Source organism: Sturnira hondurensis, unplaced genomic scaffold, assembly GCF_014824575.4.
Source record: "Sturnira hondurensis isolate 20B ecotype Veracruz unplaced genomic scaffold, ASM1482457v3 Scaffold0005163, whole genome shotgun sequence".
NCBI lineage: Eukaryota > Metazoa > Chordata > Mammalia > Chiroptera > Phyllostomidae > Sturnira > Sturnira hondurensis.
The window spans coordinates 217,402-231,776 of record NW_028077794.1 but is presented as its reverse complement, the minus strand read 5'-3'; the positions used below and the strand labels follow the sequence as shown (position 1 = coordinate 231,776).

Genomic DNA, 14,375 nt, shown 5'->3' with positions numbered 1-14,375 from the left:
GCAGTCCTAGAGGTGGGCCCCAGGGCAGCCCCATTTCTCAGACCCTTGGTGCTATGGGGTGAACCCTGGCTCTCTATGTGAAACTCATGGAGCTGCAGGTGGGATGGGTGGCCACTGGCTATTACTGCCCAGTATTGGCACCCAGACTTGCCCATGTGGGAGCCCTAAAAGGTGCCCACACGTAGGTGGACCAGCCAGCTCAGGAGACTTCAGGGTGTTACAACATCAGGCCCACTGGCCTCGGCCATCACATTCTGAAGGGTCAGGAGGGGCCACATTCCTTCTATTCCTACCTCGTGTGTCAGTTGGGAATTTTCTGGAGGGAGCAGTCCCCTCGTCACCATCTGGTGATTGTGGCACAGAGGTCATTCTGGAAAGAGCAGGAGAGTATGGCTTTTCCTAGATTCACCAGTGTGAGACAAGGGGAAACAAAATGGGGAGAGACTGATGGACAAAGGAGAGAGAGACAGAACAAGTCACAGAGAGACAGACAAAAAGAGGGGGAGAGACAGAGAAAGAGAAAGAGAGAGGTGGACAGAAGAAAAGGTAGAGAGACAGATGAAGAGAGACAGAGATACACAAGAAGTCAGAGAGAGGGAGAGAGACAAGGAGACACACAGAGAGAGAGAGAGAGAAGGAGAGTAAGAGAAGGGGACAAAGAGAACAGAAACAAACAGAGACATGCTGAGATGGAGAGATGCAGAGAGAGGCAGATAAACAGAGATAGACAGAGAGAGACAGAGAGAGGAAGATACAGATAGAGGCAGAGTCTGACAGATGTGGAGAGACCAAGGCAGACAGAAGAGATAAACAAAAAGAGATCACAAGGGCAGAGACAAAGAGAGACACAGAGAGGTAGGGAGATACAGAGAGACAAGGAGAGACATGAATGGCAAGATAAGGGAGGAGGAGAGTGTCTGAGTGAAGATGGGACTGAAGGCTCAGATGGAAATGGAATGTGGCCAGGGCCTGGGCAGGGTGAGGACAGGACAGGACAGGGCCAGTCAGGGCCAGGGAGGTGACAGGATGATGAGGGTTCTGGTGCTATGACCCCAGGTGGGCCCATAGTGCCCATCTCCACATGACCTCAGGACAGCTCCCTGGCCCTGTAGAGCCTGGATGTTCTCACCTGCAAAGTGGGGACCAGCAGGGTACCAGGGATGGTTCCCTATAAGCCTCTCCCCTGATTCCCGTACCAGACCAGTGGCAGGGCCTGTGGGCTTGGGTTACAGGGATGGAAGTGAGCTGAGGACCACTTTAACTCACTGAAGTTACCACCATTTGCAGGGTGGTCACCATGTCACTGACCAAAATCGGCCTGGTGGGCTCCGTGGACTCTGCCCTGGGGGAGGGGGGAAGGTCCCCAGAATCTGAGCAGGGCCAGCTTGGCCATGCTGGTTGAGGGGGAAGTGGCTGGGGTGCAGGTGGGGAACTGGGGCAAGCTATTTCTGGAAAGAACCTCAGAGGGTGAGAAACATGTTTTTTTTTTAGTGTGAACAAACAGCTATTTGCATGTGCTGTCCATGTGCTGTCTAAAGTTTGCCCCAAATGAGTCATTTGGGGAGAAACTGAGAGCAGCCTCCTAACACCTGCCTGGGGGAGGGTGGCTGGGGGTTGGGGAGTAAGTCCTGTGCCAGGGCCTGGCTTGGGGCCCAGAGACCCCAACAATGCAACTCCCAGCCCACCATGGTCTTGGCTTATCACTGAGCACCCCAAGACAGACTGCCCTGAGAAGCCCCAGCAGCCCTCTGGGCAAGTCCCACAGCAGATGAGAACATTAACCTTCTTGGCTGGGGCTGGGACTGGGATGCAAAGAGCTATGGTCTCACCATGCCCTTGGCCAGCTAGGACAGGCCCCTGGGACGCTGGCTGGGCAGTGGGAGGCATGGTAGTGAGACCTCCATTGGCCCCTGGGAGTCCATTTGCCATGGAGGGTGAACACAGTGACCACTGAAGGTGTGAGAGGTGGGGGCACCTGCTGAGCATGGGAATGGGGATAGTATTTGTGGAATGCTTCTGGTGCCACTGGCAGACCTGGTGTCACTGTCCAACTACTGGGTGGGGATCTGAGAGGAGCCATCTCTGGAGTAGGCCTAAAGCAGTGGCCTCGTGAAAGGGGCTGAGAGAGGCCTCATGGGGAGGTGGTGGTGGCTGAGGGTTACCTGTGGGGGCAAGTTGGTGGGCACATGCATGGAGTCACACAACCAGTGCTACAGAGACCCTAAGACACTTGCAAGCTGACTCGTTATTCTGTAAAGTGGTGAATCTAGGGAGGGCTAGGCTCCTCTGCTCTTTCTGGAATGATCCATGTTCCACAGTCACCAGACAGTGATGAGGGACCTATTCCTTCCAGAAGGTTCCCAGTCAACGTATGAGGAAGGAATGAAAGAAGTAGGACCCAACCTGGCCCTCCATGACTGATGACCTTCACCCTCAGGCTCCCTGCCTCCATCTATCCCTTCTTCTCTAGGCAGCCATGGGATGGGGTCAGTGCAAAGTTATACCCCATGCTTGGGCTCGATCACCCTCTAGCCTGGTTGCCCTCCTTGCCTCTCTGTTCTCCCCATTTTGTCCTCCCCCACCCAGCCTTCTCCCCTCAGTTTCTCACTGACCCCTCAGGAAGAGCCTTGGGCAGATACCCTACAGGTCCCCCATGGATGCTCAGACCCAATCGTGGTCCTGCCAGGGCCCTCCCACCACTATGAAAACCTGGCCAGGTCTGTCACTGTTAAGCTGTGTTACTTGTCCTGCTCTGTCAGTTCCTGGCTGTCAGTCCCTTGTGGGAGACCCTGTACCAACCCCAGGCCTGAACCCCAGGACTTGGATCCCAGTGACCTTGGTCCAGGGTCTTCTGATTCTCCTGGTGCAGGACCCCACCTCCCAGCTCCATGGCTGGACCCAGGTAGAGGTGGGTTTCTCCTGAGGCCTGGAGGCCTGCCTCAGCCACCACAGTGACAGTGCATAGTGAAGAGGGATGGTGGGCATCTTAGCAACTCCTGGGGACAGGCCCGGAGCTGCAGCTGAAACCCAACTTTCTCTGCCCTCCACCCCACATACAGGCCCCGGGCTCTGAGTCAGAATTCATTGGACTACTCCCAGCTGCCACTGGCCTCTGCCCCTGTGTTCCCACACCATTTGTGCCTGGGGCCTTCCCCAAACAGAGGTTGTGTGTCTACCTCACAGGTGGGACCCCATAGAAGAACAGGGGCACACAGCCAGGGAACCATGGGGCTGGTGGACCCCTATGCCCTGGACGTTCTCACCTCCTAGGGAGCAGCTCAGCCTAGTGAGCTTCACTGGGTCTCCCTTAGCTCAAAGGGTTGATGGGAGGACTGTGCATAGAGAGAGTATGAGTATGTGAGAGAGTGTGAGTGAAAATGTGTGAGAGATTGTGTGAATGTAAGATTATGTGTTTGAGTGAGAGTGTGAAATAGTTGAGTTTGAGTGTGTGTCTGTGAGTGTGTATCTGTTCATCTATGGACATCAGTGAAGTGTGTGACTTTGAGTGTGTGGTCATTGTGTGTGGAGTGTGCAGGGAGCCTGCCTAACTGCCCTGTGTGTGTGGCTGGGTGTGTGTGTGAGGGGCCCAGACCCAATATCTGAGCCCACTTTCTTCCCTTTCTGCCCCTTTCTGTCTGTGTCTGATTACCTGTGGGTCTCCCTCTGTGGGTTTCTCTCTCCCATTCTGGCTCTGCATCTCCCCATGTCTGCCTCTGTCTCTGGCTGCCCTGTCTTTCCCCCATCTGTCTCTCTATCTTCCTGTCTCTCTCTCTGTCACTAACCTTGGAGCAGTGTCCCTGGGTGTGGACACTGCTCATGGCTCTGCCATGAGCCCTGTGGGGGTGCCTGCCACGGCCTAGGGCCCATGGGCTGGCTGCTGGGGTCCCGGGGCTATTCCCACACTTGGTTCCTTGCCAGGGGCCCCAGAACTAGGGGAGCAAGAGGAAGGGGAATGGGGTACAGGTCCTACAGAGCCAGCATCCCACCCAGGCCTGGCTGTGTCATGGCTATAGGCCCCATGAAGCTTCAGACCCAGAGCTCTATGGCCAGTGACAGGTGGACATCAGAGCAGCAGGAGCTGATCCTGGTGGGTCCTTGGCTGACCCTGACAGACCCTGGCTGACCTTTGCTAATCTTGGCTTGGCTTGGCCTCTGTGAGACCTGATCACACCCCACAATCCCCAGATAGGGATGAGGGGACAGCCCCCTCCAGAAGGCTCCCAGGTGAAACAGGAGGAAGGAATCGAAGTAATGGGACACATCCTGATCCTTCAGGACATGATGGCCAAGGCCAGTGGGCCTGATGCTGTGACACCCTGGAGTCTCCAGGGTCGGCTGGTCCACCCATGTGCAGGCACCTATCTGGCTGCCCCTGTATGCCCCTGGCTGTCCCTGAGCTGACCTGTGTGATTCTGATGACCCTGACTGACCCTGGGCTGAGCTTGGTCTAAACCTGGATGAATGTGGCCTCCCTGAGGCCTGGTTGATTTGGCTGATCTAGGCTGATATTGGTTGATTCAGGGTGACCCCAGGTGATCCTGGGCAGTCCCTGGCGGACCCTGGGCTGCTGGGCTCTGTTGTGTGGTGGGGATGGGGTATTGCAGGCCTTGGTAGGGGGCTCACTGTCCTGGAAGCACTCTTCTGGGCTCTGGTCCATTGCCCAGGCCCCAGGCCCATTTGGTCAAGAGTCAGTTTTGGGGCTTGATATCAGAACAGCAGGCTCTGGCTGGGACACTGGGCTAGGCTGTGCTCACAATGACTCAGCTTCCCCATAGGGTTATTTTTGAAAGTTTCAGCAGGTGATCAGGCACAGGAGCCTTGAGAAGAATGAGGAAAACAAGATAACACAAACACCAGTGCCTCTTCCTCATGTTCCCACGCCATGAGTCCAAGCACTCTCTCTCCATGGGGACCTCTGGATGCGGGTCTGGCTCAGGCCACCTGAGCCTGGGATGATTCTCTTTCCAACAAGTTGGCCTGGCACCTAAACACCTCTCTGGAACCTGAAAAGGATGAAGGCAGTTGCTGGCTCATCACTTCATCCTCACCAGTGCCCAAACAAAGAGGGCCAAGGGCCCCTGGGAGGCTCCCTGTCCTCCAGGTGGGTCACTTGCTAGAGAGGGTCAGAGATCAGGACCCAGGGCAAGGGAGCAGGACTCAGAAGCTGAGTAAAGATGATGCAGAATGATGAGAGCATTTCAGAGGCAGGATAAGTGGGAATAAGACCAAGACCTGGCCGAGTCATAAGGACCAGAGATGAGGACCAAAACCAGTGCCCACAGACCAGGACTAGGTTTATGTGATCTGACCTAGGCCTAATGAGTAGGACCAGGTCTAGTGAGCAGGATCAGGACCCAGAAATAAGGACTAGGGCTCAGGGATCATAACTAGGGCTCAGTGAGCAGGCCCAGGGTCCAGGGCTCAGGACCAGGGCTCAGGAATCAGGACAGAGCTCAGGGATCAGAACCAAGGCTCAGGGATCAGAACCAGGGCTTAGGGATCAGGAACAGAGCTCAGTGAGCACAATCAGGGATCATGGATCAGAACCAGGGCTCAGGGATTGAGATCAGGACCGGTGAGAAGGACCGGGGTTCAGTGAGCAGGACTGGGGTTCAGTGAGCAGGACCAGGAAGTTGGGCCCATTTCTTGTGAGGGGTCTTGTTTTATACTGCCCTTGGTGACACCCACTCTTGTAGACCTGTGCCTTATGCAGCACCTGGTCTGGTGGCCTAGACAAGGGGATCTTCTATATGTCCACTGTGAACCTGCCTTAGGTCCTGAAGCTGGTATCCTCTCTAGGTAGTCTCACAGTTCCCTGCCCCTCCCTTCACTCAGAGTCAGAGAACACCTGAATTTTTATGAGTTTATTGCACTAGGATGCCTGCACGGGTATAGGTGGCTGGCTTCCAAAATGGGCTGAGCTTGGGATCCCGCTGAGCTTGAGAAGGCTCTTCCATGTTCTTCCCTGTAAACACAGGAGGATCAGTTCTGAGAGTTCCTGACACAGCAGGCTCCCTGCCCATGCCCCAGCCCCAGGCTTGGGCTGGCTTATGGGAGACTGAACCAAATCCTGGACTGACCATACTTGGTGGGAGGCAGATGCCCTGAGCTTGCTTATCCCCAGCCTGTCCATGTTCTTGGTGTCTGGGAGGGATGACCTCCCTGGGAGACAAGACACCGCAGTGCACATGCTTTCTGGAAGCCAAACACCAATCCCCCAACACAAGCCCAGTGCCCTGTCTCTTTGCCTCCCCACCTGGGCCTGGTTGGCTCCTGCTCAGTACTGGGGGCCCTCTCGGCTGCCAGGCGGGCCCCAGACGCTGGTCACAGTCAGTGCCGTACTGTAGAAGAGGCTGAGCAGGAAAAGTGTGAGCAGGGTGATGGTGGTGGGCCATAGGCTGGCTCCTGGGGTGTCTTCCTCCAAGTTCTCCTGTGGCAGGTCCATCACCACCCAGGACAGTAGCCCTCGATAATCTGCAAGACACTGAGAGCCTGCCAGGCATACACCTGAGTGGTTGGGGGCTGAGTTAGCACCTTCCCCTCCCAGCACCCTGGGGTCAAGACAGCAGCAGTGTGGCTCCTTGTCTCATGGGGCTGAGGCCTTCTTAGGGAAGATGAGGTGGCTGGAAGTGGCTGGGATCCTCTCTGCTCTTAAGATGCCTAATGGACCCTGTCTCTGAAGGTGTCAGCACACCTTAGGGAGAGAGATTGACAGGGTGAGAGTTGGGCAGGGTGAGAAGGTGGGCACTGTCTTTGCTGTTCTAAGGAGAACTCAGGCCCAAGGCCTCCTGGATCTCAGCCCTATCTGTGTTCTGACCAAGCTCCTGCTCTTGGATTGGACCGACCTGGGTACAGTCCACCCTTGGCTGCTCTGGTTTGAGACACAGTCTGAGTCTATGTCTAATGTGCTGAGGGCCCAATGGGCCCTCTGTTGTTCTCCCAGTGAATGTACCTGATGAGCTATGAGGAGCATGAAAGAGGGCCAGATGAATGCCATCAGGCTGCTCTACTGTCTTTAGGGTCCTTGGGCACAGACCTCCCATGTTAAATGGGGTTTTCACGTGCTTGTCATATGCTGACATATTCGGTCATTCATTTGTTCACCCATGCATGCATCCATCCACCCATCCATTTGTGTATCCTTTCAGCCATCATATGTCCTATGGTTCTTCCACCTATCTGCCTGCTGTATATCTGTTGGTTCAGCCTCTCATCTGCTTATTTCTTCTCCCTTCCCTGTCTCCCTAGGAATCATTTCCTTGGGCAAATCCTGGGTCCCTAGAAGCTGGAAAACCTTCACCATGGCAGCATTTCCCCAGTTAACACCTTGTTCTCCCTACTGAACTTTGGTGACTGGATCCTCAATAGGGGAGCAGTAGGCAGGGCATCTAAGAGTCCCCACTCCACCTTGGCCCTGGGAGCAGAGGGAGGCAACCAGAAGGTATCTAAGACAAGAGCAGAAGCCCTGGTGCCAGGTGTCCCAGTGGGTCATAGGACTGTTCTTCCCATTATGATTACCCTGGGCTCCTCTCCTTCTGCCAGGAGCCCCACACAGGAACTGGGAGGGCCTTGTCCTCCTGACCCCAACCCTCTCCTGTCTCCACCCTATGCTTTAGGCCATATGTGGGTTCAGGGACGAATGGGAAGCTTGAGTATGGGACCAGGGAGGGATCAGAGGCTGCCATGGATGGAGTCTGTGAAATTGTTCCCTGAGCTGTGCCCAGCTGGGCAACTGATAAGCCTAAGGCCAGGAGGGACCTGGGGAAAACCTGTTTAGGGCTTTCATGGGGATTCCCACTGCCTTCCCAAGGCAGGGCCTGGGCTGTGGACTTTCTACACCTGCAAGGTTCCAATATGTGTGCATCTACATTAGTGTGAGCACATGAGGGACATGTATGTGCCTGTGTAAGTGTGAACACACAGAGGATGTGTGTACCTACAAAAGTGTGAGCATGCAGAGAATGTGTGAGTGTGAGAATGCAAGGATATGTGTGCACACAGAGCTGTGTGATGCAGGTGGGGAAGACTACCCAGGTGGGGGGGTCCTACTTTGTGAGTCAGTGGGGCTGGCCTGCATCTTAGTGTCATGCCCACTGTGGGTGTGAGGGGCCCTAATACCCAGCCCTTTTGCCTGGCCTTCCCCTCATGCCCTGACCCCCCATGGCAGTGGCATACCCTTGGCCACCCAGCTCCCTTCCACCTCCTCCCCTCCTGCTGCCCCACTGCCCTGCTGCTTGTCTTTTTGAGACAAGCAGGAACTTTCCAGGGTGTTCACTGCTCCCAGGACCCACCAGCTATGCCTGCCTTCCACAACTCTGCCACCCCAACTTTCACCCCAGCTTGGTCTCAGTCACCATGCACTCACACTTCTGCTCACTCACACACACACTTGAGTCCATGGGTATGAGGGCACATCATGGGGCAAAGCCGAGAGGACCAGACAGGGGGATGTGTGGCTGCTTTGAGCCAGCATGGAGTTTATTTGATGGTAGGGCGGGCATGTGGGGCTGCTCAGTAGCAGGTGCCATCCACCTCTGACAAGATCACAGACACATTGACGTGGGTGGGTTTACCCGCCAGGCGGTCGATGGTCTTCTGGGTGAAGTTCCGGGGCAGGGCCTCATGGCCCACCATGCAGGAGAAGTTGTCCCCATTCTTCCATTGCTCAGACTCCACACGCAGCACACTGGTCACAGCGAACATAGTGCCTTGGACGTCCTCTTTCAGGGGGCTCCAGGTCAAATACTTCTCTCGGGGCAGCTCCTGGTCCCCATGCCGCCACAGCACTAGCACGTCACGGGGGCTGAAGCCCCGCACCAAGCATGTCAGCGTCACCATCTCATTGAGGGCCAGCTCCTCTGAGGGTGGTGGAAGCAGGTGGACCTGGGGTGGCAAGAGGCTCCCTGGGAGAGTAGAGGATGCAAGTGAGGGGTGTGGGCAGGGGAGAGAGCCCCTCTGCCCTCTGGGCACCCTGTGGCCCATTTCCATCTGTAAAATTCGGGTGGGGGACCTGGGTCTGGAAAGGAACACTTAGGCATGTATGTGCCTTACATACTTGAGTGCTCGGTGGTGCTTCTTGGGTGGGGTCAAGGCCTACCTGAGGTTTTGGTGATGGTGGCAGTTAGTGGGCTTTTGGACTCAGGATGGGTGACAGTGCATGAGAAGGTGTCCCCACGGTTCCACAGTTCGGCACAGCCTGGCAGGATGCTAGAGACACTGTAGCAGCCGAAAGAGTCACGCTCAGTTGTCCCCTGGATGGCCTCCTTCCCACCTGTGGGCTTCCAGGTGAAGGTGGCACCCTTGGGGTCTTTTAGGCCACTCAGTGTGCATGTGATGTTGGCATTGAAGCCTAAGAGCAGGTCCTCGAGCGCGGGCTGATGCAGTGTCAGGTGGGCCTGGCAGCATGACACTTTACAAGTTCCTGAGAGAGAGGCAGAGCTGTCAGCACAGCTGTGCCTGCTCATCCCCTTCCCTCCCTCCTGATCCAGCCTCGGACCCACCCTGGCCACCCACTGGGGACTCAGTCTGATCCCACTCTTGCCTGAGGAGAGCTCAAGTGGGGGGATGTGGTTCCACCATGGGAACCTGAGGGCCCCCACCCCTCCCTGACCCGACCTCTGACCTGTGGAGCAGGGCACATTCACAGCCTGGCTGGGGCTGGAGTTGTACTTCACGTGGCAATTCTGAGTTCCTTCCTTTGGGCACTGATTAGCTGGTAGGGTCAGCTGGCTGCTCATGGTGTAGAGACCCCCAGCGGCTTGCACGGGGGGGAAGTTCGTGATGGAGGTGCCTTCCCCATTGTGGTCCCAAGTTACGTTCACAGATCCTGGCGGGAAGAAGTCCTGAACCAAGCAGCCGATGACTACGTGACCAGCTGCATCCGTGCTTTGGAGACTCAGTGGGAAGGAACTTGGTGTGGCCGGGTCCACTGCAACACAGGAGGATGAACTGTGAGACCCCAAAACAGCCCCACAAGGACAGGATGCCCACCTCTCCTCTGCCCTGGAGAAAGAGCATAGAGAGGGTCACTGGTTGCCCCAAGGTCACTCAGCTCATGTGCCAAGAATCTGGGGTTTGGACTGGCTGCCAAGTCCAGCTGCACTGCTTCCTAACATGCTCTTTGGAGCTTCAGCACATTGGACTGGACAGGCTCCTTAAGAAGGCCACCCCTATATCAACTCATGGTCATTACACATAGCTCCCCACTGAGCAGTGGAGCCTGTGGGCAGTGCTGAGCCTCAGCTCCTTCTGTTCAGTGGGTACAGCCATACTCTCTCCCAGAGTTTGGGGGTCATGAAAGGTGGGTCTGGACCGGGGACATAGGTGAGCACAGAGGGGTCTGGACTTGAAGCTCAGCCTGCCTTGGGGCCAATGTAGCTGTGCTGGAGGTCACACTGGGAAGGAGAGGGGATCTGAGTCTTCTGTGGTCCCCACTTAAACTTCCTGGGGCAGGGTCCAGTTCAAACCACCCCACTCTACTAACACCACCCCAACTCCCAAACAAGCAGAGGTCCACTGCATGCACCTCGGGGGTCTCAAGACAAGAGGCCCAACCAAATCAGCCCTTCAAGGATGTCCTTCCTGGAGCAGCTTGGAACACAGGGCCCCCATTTGTATTCCCTTCAGAACCACTAGTGGTAGGAGAAGAAACAACACAGGGCATAGGTACACCTGAGGCTGCATGGCCCTCAGGACCCTAAAATGGGGCAGACTGGGCAGTGAACAGGACCAGGATCATCCAGGGATTATCCACACTGAACCCACCTCCTTCCATTCAACAACTGCTAGCATCCCAACTCAGCTCAGCCCAGCTCAGCCCAGCTCAGCCCAGCTCAATCCAGGTCAGTGTAGTTCAGCTCAGCCTAAACAGCCAAACTCAGTATAACTCAGCTCAGCCCATTTCAGCCCAGCCCAGTTCAGCTCAGCTCAGCCCAGTTCAGCTCAGCTGGCCAAGTTCAGACTAGCTCAGCCCAGGTCCTTCCACCTCAGCCCATCTAAACCCAGCTCATCTCATTCCAGTTCATCTCAGCTAAACCCAGATAATTCCAGCTCAGCTCAGCTCAGCCCAGCTCAGATCAGTTCAGATCAGTTCAGCTCTACTTAGTTCAGCCCAGCCCAGCCCAGCCCAGTCCAGCTTTGCCAAACTCAGCTCAGTTCAACCCAGTTCAGCTCAGACCAACTCAGCTCAGCCCAGTTCAGCTCAGCTCAGCCCAGTATAGATCAGCCCAGTTCAGCCCAGCCCAGCTCAGCCCAGTGTAGATCAGCCCAGATCAGCCCAGTATGGTTCAGCTCAGCCCAGTTCAGCTCAGCAGAGTTCAGCCCAGCCCAGTTCAGCCCAGTATGGCTCAGCTCAGCCCAGGTCAGTCCAACTCAGCCCAGCTCAGCCCAGATCAGTCTAGATCAGCCCAGTTTGGCAGAGCTTAGCTTAGCTTGGCTAAGCTCAGCCCAACTTAACACAGTTTAGCTCAGCTTAAGTTCAACTCAGTTCTTCCTAGCTCAACTGTGACCTACCCACAACAGCCCACCTCATTCTTATCTGGGTAGAGTGTCTCGTCCTGTGGTCCTCTTGGCTCTTGGAGGTTGTTTGACTTTCCCCCTCTCCCCTCTGTCTTGCTGCCTCTTTCCACACTCTTGCTCCCTGGAGGGCTCAGAGTGGCTGGCCAAGGAGGAAATGAGGCCTGACCAGCATTTGGGGCCCAGCTGCTGAAGATTGTTGGAGGGGCCACCAGGGCTGAGAAAGACCCAGGCATGCCTTGGCCAAGTGCCCTGTGCTACAGGTCCATGAGCAGGGAGAGAGTCAGGTCTTATTTAGGACCTGCCTGATGGCCTAAATAGATGGCAGGTGGCTTCAGCAGACCCCTGCCCCATCTGGGCCCTTATTCACTCTGGGGCAAGTCTGACACTGAGGGACAGTTTGGGGAGGGGCTTCAGGCTCTCATGAATCTGGTTGGGGTCACTTTCCCACTTCCTGTCCCGCCAGTCACGGCCGCCCATCTCCACGTCATGTCTGGTATGTGGTCTGGCTGTGGCAAGGCCAGGTGTGTATGCCTGGGCTGTGACACCCAGGAGACTGGCCCGCGATCCCCAGGAGCCTGGCCCTGACTGTGGTGGGGTCCTGGCTCCAGCTGGCTGCTCACAGGGCTGGGTGGGGTGCCGAGATGCAGGGATGCAGGGGTGAAGCATGTGCAGTGGGGGCTCAAGGAGACTGAGGCAGAGATGACCCCAGAGTGGAGGCCGTCGGTGCTGGCATGTCAGAGGTCCCAAGGTACAGGGCTTGTCCTCAGTGACCTCCAATGAGCAGGCCACAGGGTCAAGCAAGAAGGTGGGAGACTCTCTGGCCTGGCATGAGCAGTGAATTCCTTGGGCAACTGGGGCCCAGACTTAAGCCAGGTGGGTATGAGGCCACCCCTGTCTGGGAACTGGAGCCCTGCAGGCTGGGGTGGCTATGGTGGCCCTGGCTCACATCTGCCCAGGTTCCTGCTCAGGATTCTCCCACTAGACCTGCCCCCCAACCCAGGAGATGACATCAGCTTAGCCAAGGGACAGTAGAGCTTGTTTTGCATGTGAATGTATTAATTCAGCCATTCCTCACATGCTGAAGGTTCTGGAGCAACAGACAGGAACTGACTGTCCCCTCATGAAAGTGCACCTGCCAGTGTTGGCAATCACACTGGGCCTTAGGGAGAGGTCAGCTTCTCAGAGAGGTCAGGGAGCCAGGACAGGCAGAGCAGGAGAGCAGGGCATAGAAAGAGGGCAGGGAGCCTGGGGCAATTCAAGGAACCCCTGGGTACTTTTAGGAACCCAGCATCTCGGGGTCCCACCCTTGTCCACACACCCTCCCAGCATCAGCATTGTCTGCACTGGGGAGGAGTTTCCCTGAAGCTGCACCTCTTGCCCACCTCTGAATCCCCAAGCCTCACACTATCCACAGGGCCCACAGCCCTGGCCTTCCTCCAAGTGACTTCCCCAGGGAGCAGGAAGAGTGAGAAAGGGCCAAGTGGTGGGGCCTCATGGGCTGGAGCCACCTAGGATGGACAGAACTGAGGAGGGCAGTGGAGGCAGGAGCACTCTACTGGGCTCACACAGGGATGGCAGGACCCCACAGCAGGTGGGTGCAGATGGGCATGCAACTTAGAGCAGAAGAGGAGGCACCCACTGGGACCTGAGATGTGGTACTGGGTCTTGGTGACCTGGTGGTGCTGACAGCAGTCAGGTGGATAGGTGACACAGATTTGAGCTGTGTTCTGTCCCTATGACTATCAGGAACTGTGTGCAGGTCCAGGAGGGAAGGGAAGGGGCCTAGAGACAGTCCTCCCTGGGCTTCTCTGGAAGGAGGAGGGACCTCTGCTTGTCCAAGCCATGCTGGTGCATGGGGGGCCCATGGCAAAAGACCACAGGCTGAGTATCCTAACGCAACAGAAGTTCATTCTCACAGTTCTGGAGGGCAGACATCCATAAAGATGTGGACAGGGTTGTGGTCCCTCCAGAGGCCCCAGGGAAGGGTCCTTTCTGTTACTTTCAGCTGCTGGGGCCTCCACAGGATCCTTGGTTGGTGGCTGTGTTGCCCAATCTCCTCCTTGGTGGCTGCATCTTCTATTCTCTCTTATAAAGGACACATGCCATTTGATTTGGGGTGACCTGGACTTTCTCATGTTAAGATCCTTAACTTTAGCCCTGGCTGGTGTAGCTCAGTGGATTGAACACGGGCCTGCGAACCACATGATCGTGGTTCAATTCCCAGTCAGGGCACATGCCTGGGTTGTAGGCCAGTTCCCAGCGGGGGACACACCGGAGGCAATCATACATTGATGTTTCTCTCCCTCTCTCCTTCCCTTCCCCTCTAAAGAAAAATAAATAAAAATGTTAAACATTAAAAAAAGATCCTTAACTTTAATCACATCAGCAAGGACCTTTATTCCAAATGTTTCCATTCATATGTTCCAGGGGTTGGGATGTGGACCTAGCTTTTGGGGGTCACCCTTCAGCCTACCAAGGGTGGGTTAATTAGAGAAGGAACAAGAGGGAGGAGCCCTGGGAGGCAACCTCTTGCTGCTTGGAGGGCTGTGAAAGCAGGGCCACAGGTGTCCCCGCTGTAGGCCCATCATCTCCCCTGCCTGCACCATGCTCAGACCTCCAGGTGGGGTGAACATCATTCCTCCCTCCCAGGCTTGGCAGAGACTCTATTCATTCATGTGTGAGCCAAGTCCTTGCTGTCCTCATTCCAGGTCCTGTGGAGGTATCTTGTGACCTGGGACACAAGTCGGACAGGGAGACACTCACCTCTACCCTGGGGGGCTCCTGGCCCAGGAGATGAGGAAGAGGCTTCAGGCTGTGGCTTGACACTTTTGAGGGGATTGGTGGGAGTTGGGGCCTGG

General features: G+C 55.9%; 1 long non-coding RNA gene and 1 gene segment (V, D, J or C); both read right to left on the bottom strand.

Annotated features, from left to right (window-relative positions):
• Nucleotides 1–5,849: 5,849 nt before the first annotated feature.
• Nucleotides 5,850–7,795, bottom strand: LOC118987170 (uncharacterized). Its single transcript, XR_005066519.1, has 2 exons — nt 6,257–7,795; nt 5,850–5,965 (listed from the first exon to the last, which is right to left on the bottom strand). It is a non-coding gene; the product is annotated as an uncharacterized LOC118987170 (long non-coding RNA).
• Nucleotides 7,796–8,441: 646 nt separating this feature from the next.
• LOC118987165 (immunoglobulin heavy constant alpha 1-like) overlaps nt 8,442–14,375 on the bottom strand; it is an 85,905-nt gene continuing 79,971 nt past the window's right edge. Inside the window, 3 exon segments of the C gene segment in view lie at nt 8,442–8,903; nt 9,098–9,421; nt 9,623–9,928. Of these exon segments, the coding sequence occupies nt 8,512–8,903; nt 9,098–9,421; nt 9,623–9,737 (831 nt within the window).